The following is a 24,448-nucleotide window of genomic DNA, read 5'->3' as shown; positions in this document are numbered from 1 at the left end:
AGACCGGCCCTTCTTTGCCCTCAATATATCCGCTCCCTAAACATGGGGACTCAGTTTCACCCAGCATTGTGTTCAGGAGTGCTTCTTTTCATCAGTCCGGAACCTGCTCCTGATCAATTTCAACTGCACAAAGGCTTTCAGTAATACTTGCAATTAAGTCATTTATTTCTGCGAGTTGATAAACATCGGCCTACTTCTCCCTCCCCCCCCCTTAAATATCCTATTCCTGATTTCATTTCCCGAACCGCTTACTTTCCTTGTCACAACTCGAAGAAAATTTTATACTTCAATTCCACCGATTGTTTTTTCTTTCAATGGGACTTTCGTGCAGAAATCTAGCACACTGTGGGGCGTTTGTTGTTCTACCACATCACCTAAAAAGCAGCCTCCTCTGTATTCCAGAGAGGAGGCAACCGGAAGTAGGCCAGATCCGTAGCTGTTTTGTTGTTTCAGATGTGGGGCAGAAGGACAGTGTGGGTGTGTTGGTTCAATTGGATAAAATAGCAAGGAACTTTCTTCTATATCTGACCACATGGTAGTGTAGGTAGAAGCTGTGCTGTGAAGGAATATCCTGTAGTGAAAACTCCTAGGGCATGGAATCGTTCAGCCCCCGGCGGTGCAGGAACCTGGCTCAATGTGGGGCTCGAATCCACAACCCTCAAATTAAGAGTCTCATGCTCTACCGGGTTCGAGGCTATTTGGTAGAAGAAAATTCAGTAGTCGAAAATTTCAAAATCCAGTTGGATTTTGAAATTTTATTGGAATGAACAAAATGTCACAGCTGGTAAGCAAGTTCTCTAGAAGTCATTGTCGGGCTGCCCTTGATCACTTGAGTGTCTAGGCCATCAAACAAGAAACTCCCCCTCCCTGGGGGTGCTCTGAAAGAAACTGCTGCTGCTGCTTCCCTTTTGCACAAGCCTGGCAGAAAGCTCACTTTCTATATCGTATAGCACAGTGTTTCCCAACCTTGGGCCTCCAGCTGTTTTTGAACTACAATTCCCATCATCCCTGACCACTGGTCTTGCTAGCTAGGGATGATGGGAGTTGTAGTCCAAAAACAGCTGGAGGCCCAAGGTTGGGAAACACTGCTATAGCAGACCAAAGAGGAGAGAGACAAAGTTAACATCAGTCCCAGTGCACAGGACTCTGGAAATGTGTGACTGTGTTGTTCATAAGACAAAAGTCCAGTCAGAGGAGGAGGTGATAGCAGACCCTCTTGTGCTGTCACCGGAAGAAATGGACGTATAGGAAGAAGCTACTGTGGTGCATGTTTTCTGCTAGGTGTCCATTCTCTTCACAATACTACACCATGTACAACTCCAACCTGTTGCTTAAAATGGGGTGGGTTGAGGGGAAAGGCTTTTTTCCCCCCAATGGGATTTAGGCATGTTAGAAAGCGGTGAAAATGCTCCCCTGCAGATTGTGTGATGGCTCATATAAAACCTGCTGGGCTTCCCTTGGTTCCCCACATCCGTACATTCTGCTGCTACAAATGCTTCACCCCAAGTGCAAAAGCCAATTTACAGCCCCCAACCACGTGTCCCCCCCTGCAAGCAAGCCTTAAGTGAGAAAGCAAATTGGTCTGTGCCCTCTCTTCTCAGCTCATCTAAGTATGGAATAATTACACTGAAGTCTTCAATTTTCAGTCCCAACGCTTTAAATCAGACTTACACCCATGCCTCCTAGCTATGCTACTTGCACAGGCACTGCCTAGCTTGTTCTCTCCGTGGCCAAAGGATAGGAAGCAAAGATACCTCCTTGAAAGCAAGTGGCTTAGTCCACTCACCTTTATGAATGAGCTTTTGATACACCTCCCACCAGTGCAATAGCCCAAACTCCCACCTCTATATTTTTATGTATAGGCTGTCTCAAATGCATGTGTGTGTTTTAGGTTTTCAAGTGTTTAATTTATTGTCTGACAATGATCATTCGAAATAAATTTCCAGTAATGGTCTCCTTTCATACAAAGTAATAAGAGGCTCTTTGGTCCTGCTTGGGTATGGTCTTGGAGAGGAAAAATGGCAATAGTGAACAAGCTGGTTTATTTGAAAGGAATTTGCTATTCCTCATTTTATCAATGAACCCTAGCCGACACTGGAACACAGTTTAAGGGGGATGGAATGAGACTAAAGTGGAGAGGTGTATAAAACAAAAGGCCCTTACATTATAGAAAGACCATTTACCCAGATAGTACAAAGCTGAGCTATGCTGCAGAATGCCATTTGAGTGTCAGGAAAACCAGGCATTGACTAAACTACAATGAGGTGGATCAACCCTATCAGCTTTAGAACTCCTGTACCTTTTAGATAACTGCTTTACTGCATATGTAATTTTCGCTAAAAATAGCTGCACCTGTCATAATTCCCTCACAGTCACTATTGCAGATTAAAGATCCTTGAAGTTGGATGACTGCATTATTATATCAGCAATTACCCCTGCAATATTTTACTACTTTATTCTGTTTTTTTTGTTTTTGGCTAGTCCTAGGGAGAGTCAAGGAGCCACACAGGACAAACCCTCCCACTAGCTTCTTACAGATTTATCTCTTCCTGTCTTCTGAGATTTCAGAAAGCGTTGCTCGCGCTGTAGAATAAGTTGTAAGAACCAGAAAGTTTAAAAGAAATGAAGTGAGCTTCTGCATCCCGTGCCACACATTGCGGCAATGTGGAAATAATAGTGAGGTACACACAGCTCTGGCAACAACCAGCCTTTGGAGTAAGCAATCGAAGAAAGTGGTACAACCTTTGGTGCCTCCTAACACATGATAAAAACCGCCAAAAACGTTTTTAAAAAGTGTGTTTATTGAATCTTAATCTGTCACAAGTACTTATAGGTCAGACATTAAGTTAAAGCACAGTAAGATCTAAGTTGTTACATTGGCTTTATGCAAAATTCCATCACATTGGTTAAGTTAAGAGACTCTAATATCCTCTTTTAGCAAGAGGGGGGAAATAAACATCCCAGTTCCAGGTCACAAACAATGAAAGGCCATTTTGGGATTTCATATGTTCTTCTATGGCCAACAGGTATCAAGAACGCAAGGCTAGCTATGCAAGCAAGTTATACAAGGGTTTTTTTTGTTTTGTTTTGTTTTTCAATGCAAAGCTAGTAGTTGGTAGTGCCTATGGAAATAACTAGGTGTTAAAAATGTTAGGAGGGTTGTATACACAGGTTGATGGCTACTGCAAAGTTGCCAATTGCAAAAAAAAAAAAAGGAAAAGAAAGTTGAGATTGCATTGTAACAGACAAGCTTTTAAACCCTTTAACCAGTAATACTTTGAACTGAAGCAGCACACACACAAATCTACCTTCTGGTCGATCAGTAAGCTACAAACACGAATGAGTATTCACCGCCATAGACACATTTCAACTTCGATGCATAATTAGTCTTCTTTCTCCACCTTCACAGCAACAAACCACAAGGACCATGATAGGAAGTGAAAGTGAAAATATTACCGTCCTCTGTGATCACAGCCATATTTTCCTCCAATAAAAACGTTCTTTTTATTAATATGAAGAAAACCCAACTCTGTGCTTCACAAAACCTCTAAGCAGACATGGTGGTAACCTGGGTGAGATTCCATTCTAAAAAAATTAAAATTCTGCATCCAGTTTCTGCAGTTTGCCTAAATTACTGTATATACTCGAGTATAAGCTGACTTTTTCAGCACATTTTTTAATGCTGAAAAAGCCCCCCACGGCTTATACTCAAGTGAGGGTCCTTTCGGGCTGCTTGTTCTTCCTCCACCGCTGCCACCACCACCAGGTTTGTGGTGCGGTGAACCGCCTTATACTCGAGTCATTAAGTTTTCCCAGTTTTTTGTGGTAAAATTAGGTGCCTCGTCTTATATTTGGGTCGGCTTATACTCTAGTATATACGGTATGTATTAAGCAAATATGCATGATCTTATTTCCCATGTGTTAACTATTTCATGTAATTCTACAATTTTCCATTATTTGTTCTACCTTTGTATTAGGGAATAGCAAGGAGCTATGAAGGATACTGAAGTCCTAGCCTCAATTTATGGACATTTTATTCAACCAGCCCTCTGACTTCAGCAGACTAATTGCCCACCCAGTATAAAGCACCAGAAAACTGTGTTTTGGTGCAGGTGAGGTTAGCAGGAGTCCTACACCTAATACTATCCTGCAACTTTTTTTCAGTGCTACTGAAGAATCACAGAATACATGTAGCTTTGCTCCTACTGGGTACAATCCTGGGGAGCCATTTCTACATATGCGAGGAACCCAACTTTAGGAGAATTCCTTTGAGAACAGTTGGAAGGCTTCTGTCACTGACATTGGCTGTTGCAGCAATAACTACGAATCTAGTTCCACTTGCATGCATGAAACCAGCTGGGAATGGGAGATTTATACTTGGGAGTGTCAGAAAGCAACCAGAAGTGGTATTGATATTAGTATGCACAATAATCAGATGTATGGTGGGTGGAAACATTAGAGCTCATATTCATATGGACATTTTAACATTTGAGACCAGGATTGCTGCCAGCAAACGCAGCATAAAATGCAGCAGTCTTCAGCCACCAATTTCACGGGATCTATTCACATTCACAGCAGCCCACACACCATCGCCTGGGGAGCAGGGAAGGCTAGGCTTCTCTCGCAGCAATTTTGTTTGCAATGCGAACTTCAGCGGCCATGGATACAGCTCTCACATTCAAATACTAAGGCTTCCATGTGACAGAACCTGACTGCAGCCTCTGCCCATGCTGAGAAGGCTACTGTAAATGTGAACTAAGGGAACAAACCAGCTCCATTTTATCCATCAGCCACACAAAAATGGCATTTTAATTTTTCCAGTCGTTATTTAATACGTTATTAAAATGCTGCCAAGTATACTACTAAATGAAGCAGATTAACAGCACTGAAAACAGCATCCAAAGTTCCCCCCGTGACGGGCTGTAATTCAGTATCCTGGCAGACGCTTTGATGTGCAAGGCCGAAAATTCAACACCCTCCCCATCCACGGTGGTAAAAATATTGACTAGCTGGTGATTCGCTATCCTTTAAGTGGTACGCCAAAATCTCCTCCGCCTAATGGTAGCCCTGCGAGCAGATCCTCCTGCCAATCTCTTAAGAACTGGAACATATACAGGCATCCCACTACTGAATGGATGTCCTCCTTGCAAGTGGCCATGTATACGTGCAGCGCTGGGTAATAATTAAATACAATCGTAGAATTCTAGAGATGGAAGGGAGCCTGAGGATCATCTATTCCAACCCCCTGGAATGCAAGAATATTCAGCTGTCCCAAAAGGGTGACCGAACCTGCAACCTTGGTGTTATCAGCACCACAATCGAACCAACTGAGCTGCCCAGGCTCTTTAAATAAGTCAATTAATTAAATAATTCAATTCAAACCTGGGAATGATGGGAGGGAGTAGGAGAGACTCTCCCCGGAGCCTGAAGAGGACGTCAGTGAAAGCAGAGGAAGCCCTGAAGAGACTGGAGACCCAGTGGGGCTTTGTTTACGCTGCTCAGCCGTGCAGGTTAGCACAGCAGCAGCAGCAGCTTTCCCTTGCGTCCTCGGGCCTCTTGCCAGTGCCAGAGGTTCAATTCTAGTTGTGGATATTTTTGGATACAGTATTTTTGGCATGGATTGAAGAGACAGTAGCAAAGAGGGCATTTAAAGGGTGTTTAGAGGGCGCTGCCCACTTCACGCAATTTCACTTATGCACATTGGGCCCCGGAATGTAACCCATGTGTAAGTGGGAAGTTGCCTGTATAAGGAAGATCCAGTACCTGATCTACTCTCCTTCTTTTGCTTTAAAGTAGGATTTTATTCCATCCTTCTTTGGGGGTCATTCCATTGCTCTAAACTGTCCTGTGGACCCACAATAAAAAACACAACCCCTACAACAGAGGCACATGTTGCTTTATTCCTGCTGCTGGACTTACAGCTGCTGGGGAGAGGCACAATTTAGAGTTGGAGACAGCACAGCACAGTTCCAGGCAGCACCGTTGCTTCTATCAAAATCAGAGTCTCCTATGCCTGGTTTAAAGCAAACAAAAAATGCATACACATCCTCACCACTTCAGGAGTTCAAATCATAGCTCGTGGAATATTCATGTTTTGCCCCAAGATAATGAGGCACAGATAATTTAGCCAGAAAAGAGGGATTTGCCATCTTTTATTATCTCACCCTCTTCAAAAAAAACAAAAACCTGCTACAATTTGTCAGGGTTCCCTGGAAAGAGGAAACAGCTATTCTTAGAGAGTTCATTGAAAACATTTTTTTATGGTGCAGATCTCTTTTCTACCAAATATTCAACGTGACATTAAAAAAAGGCAAATTCTGCAAATGACGTTTTGTTTCTTGCAAACCCCATTTTCGGCAAACAAATTAACCTTGCTGCTGTAGCAGCAACATACCAGTCACTGAAATGGTGTGACTTGGAGCATCCAAAAATAATCACCATGGGCTTTGTCACACATTTACATCTGCAGCTATATACTAAAAAATGTAGAATGCAATGTGATAAATGTCTCGTTCGCCAAGACATGCATCATACAAGTACATCTGTCAGGGATCTGCAGATAATGCAATGGCATTATATAATGTTGTGTCTCTATAATGTTGTGACTGAGGTCTGTTAACTAAATTCTGAGGTTTCTCAACCCAGTGAGTCAGCCCTCACTCTCGTGAACTAGTAGCCCTCGTTCCCAGGGCAGGATGAAGCTAATAAATTGTGCAATGTTTATAGCATCTTCTTGATCCATCCTGTAAGGAGTGGTTTTTGGGTTTTTTTACCCAATGGCCAAGGAGATACTGCATTTATTTAAATATAACACAATTCTTGTTACTTCGACTTCACAGTTGGAAGGAAGGAGTGTGCTTATGCACAAAGCTCTTACCAGGCCTTCTCCCCAGAGCAAGTAAGAAGTTGTACTGAAATAATTACTATGGAATTTATTCTGAAATAAGAGGGTTTAGGAATCCAGTCTGTGAGTTCTTTGGGGCAATACCAGCTCCTGTATGAGAGAAAGGTGGCTATCATTTTATTCTGAAGGACAGTAAACACCAGGTGTGCATTTCATTTTTCTAAGACTATCCATGTTAGGCTTTGAGATCTCTGAAGACTTGGAGCAAACATGCAATGCGTATTTTTCAAGGTCCGACCAAGAAAGAGTTAACAGAATCACGTAACTACAAGACAAAAGCCACTGCAAATGGAATTCCTCGTACAGCACCTTTTACTCTGCACAAAACATCAGTTACAAAACACGGGCAGTTTAAAAGATCAGGGCCATAGTTTGAGAATCTGGCTGTTAGGACTGAAGGTGAAATCTAAAAGATCCATTAGGCGAACTCGCACACTGGAGGAGAAAGACAACCACAGAACTGGGACTTCTCTCTCCCGAGAGAAAGGAACACTGAACTTCCACATCCAAGTTAACCATTTAACTTAACTATGAAGTACGGCTGGGTTACGACTAACAACTACGTGAAGCTGGCGGAAAAGTCTTTCAGCTTGCAATGCAGTTGCCATATCCCCCCAGCTATGCTTAAAAACATAAATCCCAACATGAATGGTAATCAGAATGCTAACAGTGAAGCCCCAACATGCCTTCTTAATTAAAAGAAAAACTATTTTGGTCAGCTTTGGCCTTCAAAGTCCTACACTGTAAACCAACAAACCCAACGAGACTTAAGTGGCCATGGACAACAGAAGCAAAGGGAAAGGTTCACAGTTGTCAAAGCTTGTTTCATCTGGTCTCTCTTAATATTAGAAGTCATTTCGTCAGCTTGAATCAAGTACTGATCTTGACCAATGTCAAAGTCTACATGATTATTATTGGCAAAGACATTTTTTCCAAAAGGTTTTTTGGGTTTTGTTCTTGTGCTTGCTGTGTCAGCAGGTAAGATTTTTTGCCACCATTTCCAAGCAGATGCCAGTATATGTTGTAAAATAATTGCCACAGTCTGCTGTTGTTACTCTAAAGAAATAATCATAATAAAACCTTTAATGGAAGAACTGTAATTTGAGCAATTCAACCTTCTTTGGCTGTTGACCTCCTCAGACTAAAGATTTTACAAGGTTATATTTCTACAACAAACACTGCAATCTCTCTGTTACATATCCTACTTATAAACCTCTATTGCTACTTAATTTTCAACTTCTTCCTTTCTCCCCTAAAGCTATTTTGCATTGTTGTTTTTTTAAAAAAAGTTGCTTCTCTTGGGAAAAAAAAATTTTTTTGTGGCTAGACCTCTGAAAATAGACAGGTGGGTCACAAAGAGGCTTCTTCACATACAAACAAGATTTATGGGGACAAATTTAATGGAGGGAAAATAACTGTCAGGCTTCTGGGATTAGATAAATGTAAATACGCTACTTGATCAATTGGTGCTTTTTTAAAAAAAAAAACCGCACAATTTGCACGTCAGAAGACAGTTGCTGATACAGCACATGACTGAGACTGTCGGCAATGTAACAGTTTAGAATGTATTCTGGTTGTAAGCTTAAGGACAATTTTCACTTTCTCACAGCCCCTGTGTGGGAAAGATTTTTCTCTCTTGGATTGTACCAATGGCGGGCTCCTGACTCACCCCTTCCCCCCCCCCCTTACTGGCTTGTTTTCATGGAGAGAACTACATGAGATGTCCAGTTCAAACAACCACTGGGGCTTTTGTTCACTTGCTCATTTCTCCCTGTGTTGTTAAGCGCTGGGATGGGCAGAAGGAGCAGTATCAAGGCCCATTGCTTGATCTCTTTCCAGAGAGAAAGCGATGACTGAAACATGCCATTAAACACAGGTTCCTCTGGCAGATTTATCCGTTTGTGTTCATCCTAGCAAAGTAACTCATACATTTCAAGGACAGGGGTGTTTTAAAAATGAGGTTGCTACATGAATACTAGTATGAACTCCTCTTATCGAAAGAGGAACTCAAGAAGGTCAAAAGGAGAGGTTTCTACCCTGAAACTACGCTTCTAGTAACATAAAAAAAGAAGAGTTCATAAAAAGTGCAAAAAGAATCCCAAACCAAAGAACTAGATCTCTAACACCTTCTTGGACAAGAAATTCCTATTGCATTGTTCATTGATTTTAGTCAATTTGACTTTGTGCAAAAAATATCCTCAAGAAGGGCCTGGCTCATTTTCGTAACACAGTGGGCAGGGGGGGTGGGGGGAGTAAAATAAATAGCCAACTAAGGACTTTTCGAAAAGACAACCAACTCTGAAAAGGCGGCATGGGTTCAATACAAGCTATGCACACATCACACAACCAGAGCAGTGGCGTCAGAATTTATTTTTAAAAATATGGTCTTGACCTAGCCCTGCTTGTTAAATAATGTTCCCAAACACCCAGATTGAAGCAATGATGTCGTCACACACATGGCAACTGCAGGGAAAGTGAGCCTGAGATATGTTGTTAAAAGGCAAACCTTTGTAAACATTTCCTCAAAAGGAATAGTAGCAATTGAGTACGTATCCGTTACTCACATCTGTTTATAGAGCAATGCTTTATAAAACACATACAGCTTAGTTCCAGGGTGACAAGCATTTCATAAAACGTTGATGTTTTGAAACTAATGTCATCCATCCAGTCCGTAAGTTATTAAAGTCATCTGATTTGTTTCACCAAAACAGCATTTACTAGGTCTTCTGCTCTGCAGCCGTTGCTGTCTGTGAGGGAGTATCTGGCTTTACAATTTGGTATGTAATCAGATACTCGGGGTAAGCCTAAGAACAAGAAGATAAATACAAATAAATTATGCATTTCAGAGGTTCAGAAAGAAATCACATTTCAGCCCACTTATTCCACCCCTCCCTATGATGATGATGATGATGATGAAGATGTATTACTTTTAACCTGCACATCTGGCTGGGTTGCCTCAGCCACTCTAGGTGGCATCCAACAGAATACAACCCTTTTCCAGTGTACTGCAACACTATGTCCACGTTCATAAGGCATCCATCACCCCTCCAGACACTGCATCCTCTATCTGGAAGATGTTCCCTCCATGCTGCCCAGCATAGTTATCAGATGCTCATTTCCCCGTCCTGCAAAAGGCAGAAAGAGCCCTCTCACCCACAGCCAATTCCTAAGCTCTTCCTTTTCTTCAGATAGAAACTACCATCTGAACAAGTGCTACTAAAGAGAAAGGGCAGAGCATTAAGAACTGAATGTCAAAAGGGCATGGGAGGTTGAAAGCTACGTTTTAGACGTTAGGCTTTCTAAAGCATCCACCACAATGGCAGCTGCTGGTCCAGGAAGTCGCTTGGAGTCTTTTTTCTGTCCAGTGTTCAGAGCTGGTAGACGAGCGACACTATTTTGCCTCCTGCAAGCAGCACGCTGGGACTTATTTATCACATTCATATCTCAGCCTTCCTCTGAGGAGCTCAGGGTGGTAATACAGGGAAGTTACCCAATTTCAACATTGCATCATAACACAGAAGGGGACTGTCTGGAAAAAGGACTAACACAGACAGGGTTTTCGGGGGGGAGGGAGGCTTTTAAAAATGCCACTGAATATGAATCAGTGAAATGGATGGAATGATACCCAATGAAATATTTTTGTTTTACCACAGGCAAATGCTCAAATATACTTGTTGCATGTATTATAAAACAATTTGGATCTTTTAGGAACCTTTAGGGTTACCAGGCAGGGTTGACTATATTTTTTGGGGGGGGTGGGAATTGAACAAATTCCTATGCCCCACAAATACCACAGAGGTGCATTTTAAATAAAAGGGCACAGTCTACTCATGTAAAAACAGGCTGATTCCCGAACAGTTGGCGGGCCAGACTGAGAAGGCGATTGGGCCGTATCTGGCCCCCGGGCCTTAGTCTGCCTACCCATGCTTTATGCATTTGTGGCAGGAAACATGTAGCAATCACGTCTGCTTTGTGAAGCATGAAAGGCACAAGTGTCTTTAAACATCCATATATATATATATATATATATATATATATATATATATATATATCCTGGCCAACCAAGACAGCAAACTATAAATGATAAATGTGCTGCAGGAAACAGCACTGTCACTCTGACAGTACACTCAGTGGGTGAGCTTGCTGCGCAAAGCAAGAGGCAGCCCAGATGGACTTTAGTGACACATAGGCAGTGCGCATCAGTTGACTGGTACAGTCAATTAGCACATCAATCATCCAGCTGTACAGAAGCACCACGTACACTGCTTACCTGTTCTCCTCTATAGATAACATACTCAGCATACGCAAGTCCATTGACGCTTGGCCGGCCAATGACTGAATGATGCCCAGGCGGGGCATGGGCCATTTTCATGGTGCTAAACTGCAAGAAGGATTTCCCCAGCGTCACACGACAAAAGAGCATTTGCCTGAAAGGGGGAGGAAAACAAGATGAACAAAGCAATGTCACTAGCAGGAAAGAAGGAATGCTTGGGATGAGAAGAAGAAGAAGAGGAGGAGGAGGAGGAGTTTGGAATTGATATCCCGCCTTTCACTTCCTTTAAGGAGTCTCAAAGCGGCTAACATTCTCCTTTCCCTTCCTCCCCCACAACAAACACTCTGTGAGGTGAGTGGGGCTGAGAGACTTCAGAGAAGTGTGACTGGCCCAAGGTCACCCAGCAGCTGCATGTGGAGGAGCGGAGACGCAAACCCGGTTCCCCAGATTATGAGTCTACCGCTCTTAACCACTACACCACACTGGCTCCAGTGTGCAGCTACCTGAAACTTCTTAAGCTATTTACTTTGAATGCCCAAAGTTCTTAGAGCAGTCAAAAGTTGTATTTTAGGCTGCATTTGTACAGGCTTTCTGGCTTACTATAGGTTATCTAGAAATGGCAACATGCTCTCACATGCTGCCCAATTGCTTTGTGTGAAAAGCCACAACTAGAAAGCTAACAAAAATCCATGGCTTCAGAGTGGTTAGCCAACGACACATCATGACTAAATTTTTACTGCAGTGAAAAAGAATTCAGGTTTCCCCTGTTTCAGGATTCATGAATGAAGGTAGAAATAAGATGGCTAACCTAGGAAAGCAGGCATGGCTAAGGAGCAGATCTGATGAAAGTCCTCTGTCAATAACTAGCTCCTCAAGCCCTGTCTACTTGCATGTTGGACTACGGCCAAAGTGGCAGTGAAGCCAAAACTTTGTTATCAGCGGTTTTATTTAGTACACAGAATTTGTCAGTGTGCACAACAGAAACATTTCTCCGGTTGAAAGACCTGACAAGTTTAAAGCATTTCCTCCTATTTCCAGTTTGATGCTCAACCAGCACTTTTCCTCCCAATAACTCTTAAAGAGAAAGAAACATTACATTTGGCTGACGGGGTGATACAGGTCACCAGAAACCCACCTGTGGCAGATGTAGCACGATCTGTCTTTATGCGTGGGGCAACCTGTGCCTCCCCCAATTCCATATACGTATTGGTTACTTTTAGAGGAATTTTCTGCAAAGTAAATCCCAGCTCCAAACATGCCTCCAATGTATGCGTGCCTTTCATCAAATCCTTTGTGAATAATAGCATTAATAAAAGGGGACCCTGGAACAGAACGTAAAACACGTTGCTTATGCATGTGGTATACAGCCTCCATGTTCAAATGCAAATTAATTAAATCAAATTCGGAAGCAATGTACAAACGGGTAAGAAACTGCACTGGAGATTTTCAAGTACATATTTATGATTTCCATATATATGAGGAAACGGAAAGCTCCCTACTTCAAATTTTGCTTTGTAAGCCATTCTCTGGGATTAGATAGCACTGTCACTTACAGTCAGAGTTCTGAATTTCTACTGATTAAGTTGTTGGACAAACCACCAGTGTTGGAAAGAGTTCGGGCTTGTTTGCATAGAAAGAAGGAAGACTCTTCTCCCCCCCCCCACCTGTACAATAGAAATATAGTCATTCATACTGCATGGCTAATACTAAGGCTCAACCAATCCCTTTCTCTCATAGAGACTGCCAGGGGCATATAGGAAATCTATGAACACCACCAGCACCAACATGGACTTCTGATCCTTTTCAACATCTGCCACCAATGAGCAATAACATTTGTTAAACTCTCCAGCATCTTTGGCAAGCTCCTTTGACTCCAGTGGTAAGGTGCCTCTTCCATCGTTTTTCCTGGCACCCTACTTTTAACTAACAGAGGAAGAACGGGGGTGGGTGAAGAAATGATGTCGAAACAGAAAACTAATGTCCATTAATTTCAATGGGCCTGCTGTGTGTGTGACTAACACTGGATACAACCCAAAAGGAACAAAAAACACAATTTATGGATTGAAGTTACAAGAAAGGAAATTCTGATGAAACATCAGGAAGAACTTTCTGCAATAAGAGCTGTTTGACAGCGGAACAGACTCCCGCGAGACGTGGCCAACTCTCCTTCCTTGGAGGGTTTTAAGCAGAGGTTGGATGACCACCTGTCATATATGAAGCAGCTCAGATTCCTGCATTTCAGGGGGTTGGACTAGATCAGGCTTCCTCAAACTCAGCCGGCCAGATGTTTTCAGACTACAATTCCCATCATCCCTGACCACTAGTCCTGCTAGCTAGGGATCATGGGAGTTGTAGGCCAAAAACATCTGGAGGAAGCCTGGACTAGATGACTAGATGAGGCAAGGCTACTCACCATGAAATAACATGCGTTCATTGTGGTGGTTATGGTTTTCTTCTGAGACTTCTTTCTGTCTATGACAGAATCTCTCCCTCAGCTTCTTATTCACCACCTTTTGAATCTTTAAAAGGATAAAAGATAAGCAATAACTGGACCAGAGAAACAGAACTCCAAGATAAACTATTTCCATATAAACTAACATTTTAAAAATATGTGGGATTACCTTAAATAAAAGAAAACAGTATTACTAAATGTAAGGGAGATCTTAGGGCTAGCTCTCTTTGTATGACACTCCACTGAATGAAAGAGAGGAGAGGTAATTTTTCCTGCAATCCCATTGAAAAGGTGCTCCAAAGAATTGGGGGATCCTTCAGAAAAGGAAGAGGTACTCAGAGCTGCAGCAGGAACTGGTGAAAACTGCACCCCCTTCCTCCAATGGGAGCCTCTGTTGAATTTGGGTCATGTGCACAAACAATGGGAGGCATTATAATAATTATCCCCTTTTGTAGCCTTGTATAACAAGCTGCAGCTTCACCCACGATTCCTCCAGAATAGATATACTTAACACTCTCTGGAGAATATATGTTAGTAGATTAAGTACAATGTAGTATACCGTATTTTTCGCCCCATAGGACGCACCTAATTTTTTTGGGGGGGAAATAAAGAAAAAAAATTATTCCCCCCCCCCAGGCACGGGGCAGGCGCGGGGGAAGCAGCCTGCTATCCGCAAGCCTAGGGAGCCACGCCGGTCTCCCCAGGCTTGCGGAGAGGTGTGCGAAGCCCGGACGCGCTCTTCAGCGCGCACCAGGCTTCGGAATGCAGGAAGCCCGGGAGCGCAGGCAGCTCTGCGCCACCCTCCGGAGCCCCACGTGGCTTCGCGCCGGGATCCGGAGGGTGGCACAGAGCTGCAGGAAGCCCGGGAGCGCAGGCAACTCTGCGCCACCCTCCGGAGCCCCGCGCGGCTTCGCACCGGGATCCAGAGGGTGGCGCAGAGCTGCAGGAAGCCCGGGAAAGCCTGCATTCACCCCATAGGATGCACACACATTTCCCCTTCATTTTTGGAGGGGAAAAAGTGCGTCCTATAGGGCGAAAAATACGGTAATTCAGAGAAGAAATGGCTTGGACCAAAACACATTTGGCCCCAAGGAGAAAAGGCACATGGCAACATTATTCCACCAGGTTTCAAAGGCTGCTGTGGCACTCTTTCTAAACTGGAAAAGCAGTGGGTGCTGCTGCAGGTCTCTTACCTTTAAAGCAGATAAAGGCAGGGGCAACAAGCACTCTGATATGGAAAATGAGCACCATTGAGCTGGTTTCTCCCAACCTTGAAGAGTCGTAAGCAGGCATCCCCAAACTGCGGCCCTCCAAAAGTTTTGGCCTACAACTCCCATGATCCCTAGCTAACAGGACCAGTAGTCAGGGATGATGGGAATTGTAGTTCAAAATATCTGGAGGGCCGAAGGTTGGGGGTGCCTGGTCATAAGACACAACTGAAATAAGGTCAGGAGGAGCACTGGGTGTGATTACTTATGAAGATCCTGAACTGGAAATATATTAGCCTCGTGAATATATGGCTAAACTAAACCACCTGCTTGTGCTCCCTTTTCACCTGCTTCCTTAATTATGGCCCCCAGTCTAAAAGGTCAGTATAAACAGTAATGTAAAGGCTTTCTGTTCAAAGCTGCTGCTCAAATTCTCAACAGTACTCCATCCATTCCTACAATCGCTTTATTTAGAGGACCTAAGGGTCCTCTACCCTGCTAGGCAAGGATTTCTTTATCAGCAAAATTGGTAGCTGTTTCATACGAAGGCTTTCAAAGTCATTGACACTTACCCTGATGACATTATACCTGTTGAAGATCCCCCCAGCGTTGCCACCATCTCTGTGTTCCCTGATGGTACTCTGCATCTGTAAAACAGTCAAGTGGTATACAGTAAGACACTCAGAAGGGGACATCTCAGAAATACTGCCCGCATCTTAATCTGGTGTTTACATCTATTGCCTTTTACGTTCTGTGACTGTGTGGAGGGGAAACAAATACAGAAGCAGTGTTTGAAACAAATACAGAAGCAGCCGAGAGAGGCAAGCTGTGAATAAACCATTCTTCCTATCCTTCTGAGGAAGGAGGCAGAAATGGAAAAGAGAAAGGTAGGTATTTCTGCAATTTTTTTTCCTTTCTTCAGTAAAAGAATGAATAAGAGATAGTGATGCCCGCAGTCTTGTTTGTTACAGAGAAGGAACTTTCCCATTCACCTGCTCCATGCCCAGTATAATCTGGAAAGGAGGCATGTTTCTGAGTTGCTCCCATCCTCATTTCATGCACCTCCTTCAATTAATATAAGCTCCTATCTGCTCCCAACAAGGTTCAACCCCTCGTGGGGCTGTAAGGGCATCTAACCAGATGAGCACAGCAGATAAAGGGTTGAATACTGTTTCCCTTTAGTGAATGAGAACTTGAACTGAGTTATGGGCACTGAGAAACCTATCAGGCTTACCACTGCTTGCTGCCCTGTAACCTTGTTGAGAGCGGGTAGATAAACTTTTATTCACTGAAGGAATTCTTTCTTTTTCATATCTAGAGACCATCTTGGCTGTGAGTCCTGGAAGACCTGCTTCCTGCCTGGCAGGGCTTTTTCTACCTGGCCTAGGAGGGCAGAGCCCTGAATAACTCCAGCTACAAATGTATTAACAACAAGAAGTTATCCAGCAGCCTTAGCATTTGGAGCATTTAAAACATAAGACATAGCAATTAGGAATGCTCATTTTATCTCTAGAGGGTGAGAAACACGAAGCATTCAACATAGCCCTAAGCCACAGCATGTTTAAAGTACAACTACACAGGTTTTGGAAACAAGAGGTACAAAATTAACCCTAGGATATTTTGCAACTCTATCAGCACAATACAAACTGTATTTACAAACACAGATAGGCTCCTGTCTGCCAATGGAATTTTCCTCCAGGAAAAGATGGATTCAAGTGTATAAAGGCAGAAACAAAATTTCACGCCACAACCTTCCACCCCCATGTGTTGCTCTGTGTTAGACTACTTGCGTCTTTCAGGAAATTATTTTGCGTCCCACATTGCAGCAGGCAGGTATAAAGCACCAATTTCAGAAGGTTTAGGTAATTAGTAAATTAAATTACTAGTCCCTCTATTGAAGGATCAGGTGATCGCCAACTTTCAGTTCTCTATCTGGTGTGGAAGCACCCTTAAGAAGTTTAATACATTCACGAATGAGTCAGTCCCAAATGTCTTTACAGATGTAATTACCTCTTCTTCCACAGATTGATACTCTTTGTCGTCAGGAGCAAGGTCTATCAGGATAGTTCCCTGGCTGACACAGTGAAAAGTCAAATAAGGATTGGTGCCTGAAATACAGAACATGCACATTGAAATACTGCATCCATTCTACAAGTAATTTATATTCCACAGCCCTCAATTCTCTTGATAATGCATACTGCACAAGACCTTAGCCAAGTGCATGTAACATGCTGGCTCCCTGACCACCGTTAAGAGAAAGGGCTTTGGAAATAGGTTGGCAGGGTGGTTCCTTTGGGACAGGAGCATAAGAGGAATGGCTGTTTGGAAGGCGTATGGGAAGGGTTGATTTTGTGTGAGATTGGGGTCATGACTTAGGCATGAAGATAAAACCATCTCATTTCATTTGCATTTTTAAAAAGAGGTTTATATTTTATTCTGGTGCTCTTTTCTTTGTTGTCTTCAAGTCCATCAGGCAAAACTGCTGTGATCAAGTCTGAGGTTCTCTAACAGATTAGGCTACAAAAATGAATAGACAGAGTTGCCTAGATCGCTCATTACCTAAGGACCTTCCTGAAAGATTTCTATAGTGTACGAAGGTTGGAGCTTACTGTTTGTAGACAAAGCTCCAATTGATTTCGATGAAGGATGCTTTAGCAGACTCACCTTGCTGCCCACCTAGAAGTCTCTCTACACCTTTTATCAACTTATGACGATGCCCATAGGCATTGATGCCAATTTCTTTCAGCTCCTCATGTCCCATGTCTGCCAGTACATCCAAGGTAATCTGAGAAGCACAGAAAAGAACAAAAATAAGTATTTTACGTCAGGACAGGGATCTATCTTTTTTACTGATTTACCCCTACTGAAATGAATGGGAAAGTAAAACTACCAATGCCTATGCTGATTGGAAACTAAAGTCCAAAGGCCGCTGCACACACAAAACTAGCTGCACAGTTCCTCCAATCTTAGACAATATCTCCTACTATTCTAGGTGTATTATAAGACTAAAAAATAGTGGGACACTACTTTGGAGGGAGCAGCATCTTACCTGTTCTGTTTCAAAGATATCCCGAAGATGTTCCAGACCAAGACTCTTCAGGAACTGACTGATGTTCATGTCAAGTCCAACAACTACAATAAGAGACAAAGCAGTGTGTTTTTCACAGAAGGATGCAAACATATTCTGAACAATCTACCAAACATCAATTGCAAAATGCAATTTTTAAATGCAAAAACTAATCCATTTTTGAGAAAACTTTCACTGAAAGTAGATTGAGGGGGAGGAATCTAAATATGAAGAATTATTAAGGAATTCAGATGAAGACTAGGTGTATTTCTGCTGAGGTGTTTTTTTCTACAAAGTGGATTCCAAAAGCGGGTTCAGAAACTTTGTTTCACAGTTTGTGACATTTATCACCCTATGATATTGCATCACTTGCATGAGGAGGCGACTCATAACGGTCAGTAGTTAAATTACACAAACCTATGAATCCCCTCTTAACGATCACCACTATTTCTAAAGCCTTACAACTTCAGTTATATTTTCATGAATTCCTTTCTACAAGTCAAACTTCCACTATAGGCAGAAACAAACAAACAAACAAAATACATCTTTCACTAATTAAAAATATAAAAAAACCCCAGGAATCAATTGCTAACAAAAAGTCAGGAAGATTATTGATTCAAAATGAAATTTCATTTGATTAAAGCAAATCTCAGGACTCTGTAATTTTTTTACAGCTGGACCAAATAATAAAGCAAACTTATTAGGATAATGTGAGAGATTACAGTAGTCACAGTGCAATCCTACATATATTTGTTTTTACTGTTGTAAACCGCTTTGCTACATTTTTGTGATACAGCGATATATAAATATTTTTATGAATAAATATAAGTAAGTCCCACTAGGTACCAGGGGACTCACTCCCTAGTCAGTGTGCACAGGATTGTAGCCTGAGTGTTTCGCACTGTCAACAAAAACTTACCTTCTCCTTCTTTTCTTTCTGTTCCTGCTGCTCCATCACCAGCATTAGATGCCCCTCCCACCGCTATTTCTGCCAGAGGTCCTGCAAGGTTGTCTATGCTGCTGGCAGCAGAGAGACAGGATGGAGTTGATGCTGGCGAAATGATAGAGGCACTAACAACAGTAGCCTGAGGTTTAAAGCAGGTTGGCAAGGCCTCTGGAGGCATCGCATCTATCAGCAAGGCTCGAATATCATCAGCCTGAAAACAAGAAATCACATATACAAAAATAATAATAATTAGAACCAGTGTTCAATTGTTTCTTGAAGATGTACCGTGTTTAGATAATTTTTATTTCAATTTTCGAGCTGTTCTTTAAACTGGCATCGCTTGTGAATGGTAAATACCATCAGCCTTGGACACCAAATTTGGAAGCATTAAGTTCTGCTGTTTCGAAACAGAGATTATTTTTACGCATGTTCACATTTCAGGTGCCATCACTTGGTTTTTAAAGTTGAATATAAAAGTTCAAGGAGCAGGGTTAAAATCTAATTTAAGGTGGAAAGCAATTGTTCAATAGTAACCAAATGAATGAACACATCATGAATTTGCCTGGACGAAATGATGGATTTACAAACAAAGATGCACAATCTGTATAAGATTCATAGTTCTGTCTGTTCTTGATGTAAAACACGAGAACTGTAGTATAATGAATCATGTGCTGGATTTGGGCTGGAGAGAGGTAGGCTCATGTCCCTACTTAGTCTTGAAAGTCACCTGACCTCGCAAGGTTGTTTGAGGGGATAAAATTGGGCCAACTTTACATATGCCACCCTGAGCTCCTTCACAGAAAGGTCAGGATATAAATGTGGCTGATTACCGTATTTTTCGCTTCATAAGACGCACTTTTTCCCTCCTAAAAAGTAAGAGGAAATTTTGTGTGCGTCTTATGGAGAGAATCGAATCCCTGCGGCGGGGTGCGCTCCCGCTGCTCGGTCCCAGCGCCTGCCAACCTAGCAGTTCGAAAGCACCCCCGGGTGCAAGTAGATAAATAGGGACCGCTTACCAGCGGGAAGGTAAACGGCGTTTCCGTGTGCGGCTCTGGCTCTGGCCAGAGCAGCGATGTCACGCTGGCCACGTGACCCGGAAGTGTCTCCGGACAGCGCTGGCCCCCGGCCTCTTGAGTGAGATGGGCGCACCAACCCCAGAGTCTGTCAAGACTGGCCCGTACGGGCAGGGGTACCTTTACCTTTACCTTTACCTTTATGGAGAGAATGCAGGTGGGAGGCAGGAGGGGAAAGCCCACAAGAGCCACACACACGCTCCATGCGGCTTTTGCGGGAGTTGGGGAAATTCCCCCACCTCGTAGCAAAGCCCGCAGGAACCGTGCACCCTTTAAAGAGCTGCCCTTCTCCCTCCTCGGGGAAAAGCCCCCAAGACACCCACTCCATGCGCTCTTTAAAGGGAGCGCGGCTCTTGGGGAGACTTAGCCGTGCACAGCCTCTCCCGGGCAGGGGATGCGATCCCGCTTGCTGTCCTGGCTTCTGGGATTCAGAATATTTTTTTTCTTGTTTGCCTCTTCCAAAAACATGGTGCGTCTTATAGAGCGAAAAATACGGTGAGTAAAAAGCATGCTACTGTACTAGTTAGTGATCTGCAGCTTAGAAATAACTGCTGTTTCTTTTTCAAAACGGACTTACTGTAGCTAAATCCAAAGGTGTCTGGCCTTCTTGGTTCTTCATCGTTGGATCTGCTCCGTGAGCTAGAAGTAGGGCACACAGCTGCGTCCTTCCTTTTTGTGCTGCTTCATGCAATGGTGTAAATGCCCATTTATCTGTGGCATTTACACAGGTATTGTACTTAATCAGCAAAGCAGCTATATCCACATGCTGCCACCGGGGCGAGAGAGAGAGAGAGATTAAAAAAGAGAGTAGAATAGCAAGCAGGCATTACCCATAAAGGAAGTGCAAAAGAAAGCATTCTTAAATGATGGGTTATGCATTTATAAGTCTTGGATGGATGGACGTATTAAGTGCTGGAAGCTCCTTAACATACTTGCAGTATACTGAGGCTCCTGCAGTTCTTCAGTTACCTGGAGTTTCCCTAAAGTGGGCTTTTCTTAGTTGCAATCAATAAGCAAGCCTTTTTCCATTTCTACATAGGAAGATGGGAACAGAAGAAATTGAAAAAGGCTTGCTTATTGATTGCATATATGAAACAAAGGGAGCAGGATAAGGTGGAACCTAGGAACTTGTCCTCCCCTAATACTTTGATCTGGATTTCACCAGTCCACTGGTAAATACTGATGACTATTTATCAAGGGGTAACTTAGCATGGTAGTCATGTGATCACTAGAAAACAGTCATGTGCATTTTTCTGCCACGTCGTGCAAAGAATCATCATTCCCCTGCTGATCAGATTTTTGGCCAGGTGCAAAATTCTCACCCCCAGCTTATCAAACAGTTATATGCATGCAAGGAACAGTTTCGGTAAAAATGATCTATTCACCCTATTTTAATTAAAAGTCCTGGAAAGACGTTTCTGTTTCCAATCTGACAGGCTTTCCACTTAAAGGGGAAACTGCAGTAATTAGAAGCTACCGATATACTCTACACCTATACCAGTTTTAGCAAGCTTTTATAGTATATTGCTGCTGCACCTTATTTGGGGGTATAGATTGTTTTCTTCATTATTTATTGCTGTTATTATTACTTGATGGTTTTTTTTTTGTTTTTTCTTTGTTTTGCATTGTAAGGTGCCTTGATAATTCTACAGAAAGGGGGAATACGAGTCTTGAAAATCTATACATTAATGAATAATGCTTACCCCATAGGATGCTGCATTATGTAGTGGAATTAATCCTCCTTTATCTTGAGCGTTGACATCAGCACCGTGCTCCAGAAGATACTCAGCAACTTCCAAATTATTGTAACCAGCTTTATGAAGAAAAACAAAGCATCAACGGAACATCCAGCGGTTAATAGAAAAATCGCTTGTATTTTTAATGGAGAACCTCTCACTTCCTGCTGCATTCATGTATGATTCTTTAAATAGCTGGGACTGTTTCCAAGACAATTTTTGGGTGAATAAATTATGTGGCTGTGATAAAGAAAGCTTGACAAACCACTTACCAGCAAGATGCAGCGGAGTTGAGTTTCGTCCCTGGGTATCTCGGCAATTGATGTTTTCTGGAGAACACAATTTCTGAACTCGTGCCAGGCAGCCCTTCTTGGCGGCATCTAACAAAGCTGCGTCACCTCGCAGCAGGTCCTGTATATCTGTGTCTCCCTCCTTCACGAGGTCTAGAGGTGTGTTGCCATCTCTGTTCTTTTTTGTTGGATCTGCTCCATGCTATAAACAACATTTCTACTGTTTACTAACAGAAATAAAATGTAGGGTGGCTACGATTCAAATTCCTTCACCCTCCCCACAGGACCCCAAAACAGAATAGTATATACTGTTTACAGTTTAATATTTCTAGATAAGTAAAACTAAAACGGGTCTACTCAAGAGTGCAACGCAGTGTATACCCCTCTAATACTATATTAAAGTAATGCAGTACTCAAAGAAAGAATATATAAATACCAGCAGGTGTTACTTAAAACAGACCCTAATGTATTTAATAGTATATGCCAGTAGAGAATATGTGGGCAAAAGTATTTTAACATATACCACACATTCAAGATAAAGAGATGCATTTTCCCTCACTACTCAATAAATTATTCTGTTATTCATTTCTTAAGCCTAAGATTAGCACTGTGTTTGAGTGTTACGTTATTCTGCCTTGAAGCTCATAAACTCTGTGAAATCTCCAATCAATAATTATCCAACACACCGCTCTCTTTTTCAGAAGTACCATAGGAAAATCTTAAAATCCAAAACTCAATCCACTACTGTTCTTTTTATCTTCTCAATATTCCCTCTTACAAACACATATTATCCTTATAAACACCCAAATACCCTTTGTTGGAAGATCTAAGTATTCACTTCCTTGTGTTGTATTGCAGCACCAGCGAAGAGAATCTCCTTTAAACCTACTTAAACCGTGAGATTCTGGTGGCTTGAAATGTGTCCACTGCAACAGAACTAAATCTGCTTTCTCTTCTTTAATCCATTTACTTATTTTACATCTTTTAACCAGATTAAATAGCTCATTAGGATGAAAATGAATTGGCCCAGGCTGCAGCTCTAGTCACACTTCATTGCATGTGACTAGTCACCCCCAAATGAAGGTGGGCATCAAGAACCAAGCAAAATGTCCAGTTGGGAGAACATTGTCACCTGAGCAGTTGATGACAAGCCAAAGCTCTGGCAGCAGCTTGATAATGCTCTTTCAAATCGATCTTTGGACAAGTCTAACAATAGCACTGGTCTATCATCTTTCTACAGGGACGTGGGTGGCGCTGTGGGTTAAACCACAGAGCCTAGAACTTGCTGATCAGAAGGTCGGCAGTTCGAATCCCCGCAACGGGGTGAGCTCCCGTTACTCAGTCCCTGCTCCTGCCCACCTAGCAGTTCGAAAGCACGTCAAAGTGCAAGTAGATAAATAGGTACCACTCCAGCAGGAAGGTAAACGGTGTTTCCGTGCGCTGCTCTGGTTTGCCAGAAGTGGCTTAGTCATGCTGGCCACATGACCTGGAAGCTGTACGCCGGCTCCCTCGGCTAATAAAGCGAGATGAGTGCCGCAACCCCAGAGTCGGTCACGACTGGACCTAATGGTCAGGGGTCCCTTTACCTTTTATCATCTTTCTGGTGATAAGATGCCCTGATGTCTTTCTATATTGCCTCTCAGGGAGATCTCCAAGCCAAGGACCCCCCCCCCCAAATCCCTCTTCTCAGGGCAAGTCAGACTAGCTGGGAGGAAGGCACGGCAAACAGAATAAAATCAGGAATAGAAAATGGTGGAAGGTACAAACATTGCCTGAGCCTGTCTCCAGGAGTAGGCAGGACTGAAAACTGGGAGGGGTGCTCTCTCTCTCGTGCAAGGTAAATTACATAGCCCTCCCTTCTGGAGTGGGAGGTGCAACCCAAACACGGATATCCCCCCACCATTTCAGGAAAATAGCATTATGCTATGAGTCCTTACAAGATGAATATCTTCACTAAATGGTTTGTTCCACATATAACTCAAAGAAAAGGAAGGAGGAAAGAGAAAAGAAGAAAAGGTTTTGTAATTATTTTGATTGCTGCTTCTTTAAAATTATCAATTCTCCTCAAATAGGCCCAGTAGTAAAAGCAGATTTTATAATTTTCATACGGCCTTCCTGAAGACGTTCCTTTAAAAATAAAAAAAATAAAAAAGGCTTGTGGGTAGAGACTTTCCAGAACAGAAATGCTGATACCATGGAAACTGTGAGAAGCCCATGAAAGAATATTAATCAGTTAGCCACAAGTCTGACTACAGGTGTTGTGATTTTTCAAAGAGAAAATCCTGCCCTTGCCCTGAAATTGCTTCACAGCAGTGCAGAAGAAGATGTTGACAGCTGCAGGCACAACTTCACATTGTAAATAATTATCTTGATAATTTGATGGAGGAGGACCAGGAAGAGACACTCCTTCCCCCACTAAGCTGGTTCCTCCTGCAAAAATAGCCCCAAACAGATGTTCATTACAAGCACCTAAGTCTGCTCTTCCAAAGGCTGTGGGGG

The 24,448-nt window shown here is 42.7% G+C and overlaps 1 protein-coding gene across 1 annotated transcript in view; it reads right to left on the bottom strand.

The window, feature by feature from the left end:
• Positions 1-2,783: 2,783 nt before the first annotated feature.
• TNKS (tankyrase) overlaps positions 2,784-24,448 on the bottom strand; it is an 83,177-nt gene continuing 61,512 nt past the window's right edge. Inside the window, exons 16-27 of the mRNA XM_079959183.1 lie at positions 21,932-22,151; positions 21,627-21,736; positions 20,501-20,689; positions 18,824-19,061; positions 17,887-17,969; positions 17,502-17,622; positions 16,848-16,945; positions 15,410-15,484; positions 13,591-13,696; positions 12,313-12,499; positions 11,175-11,331; positions 2,784-9,708 (exon numbers count right to left, since the gene is read on the bottom strand). Of these exons, the coding sequence (XP_079815309.1) occupies positions 9,622-9,708; positions 11,175-11,331; positions 12,313-12,499; positions 13,591-13,696; positions 15,410-15,484; positions 16,848-16,945; positions 17,502-17,622; positions 17,887-17,969; positions 18,824-19,061; positions 20,501-20,689; positions 21,627-21,736; positions 21,932-22,151 (1,671 nt within the window). The 3' untranslated portion in view covers positions 2,784-9,621. The remainder of the gene's footprint in view (positions 9,709-11,174; positions 11,332-12,312; positions 12,500-13,590; positions 13,697-15,409; positions 15,485-16,847; positions 16,946-17,501; positions 17,623-17,886; positions 17,970-18,823; positions 19,062-20,500; positions 20,690-21,626; positions 21,737-21,931; positions 22,152-24,448) is intronic.

This window comes from Podarcis cretensis, assembly GCF_951804945.1.
Source record: "Podarcis cretensis genome assembly, chromosome: 17".
Classification (NCBI taxonomy): domain Eukaryota; kingdom Metazoa; phylum Chordata; class Lepidosauria; order Squamata; family Lacertidae; genus Podarcis; species Podarcis cretensis.
Note: the sequence above shows the minus strand (reverse complement) of the source record. Positions and strands in the feature narration are given on the sequence as shown.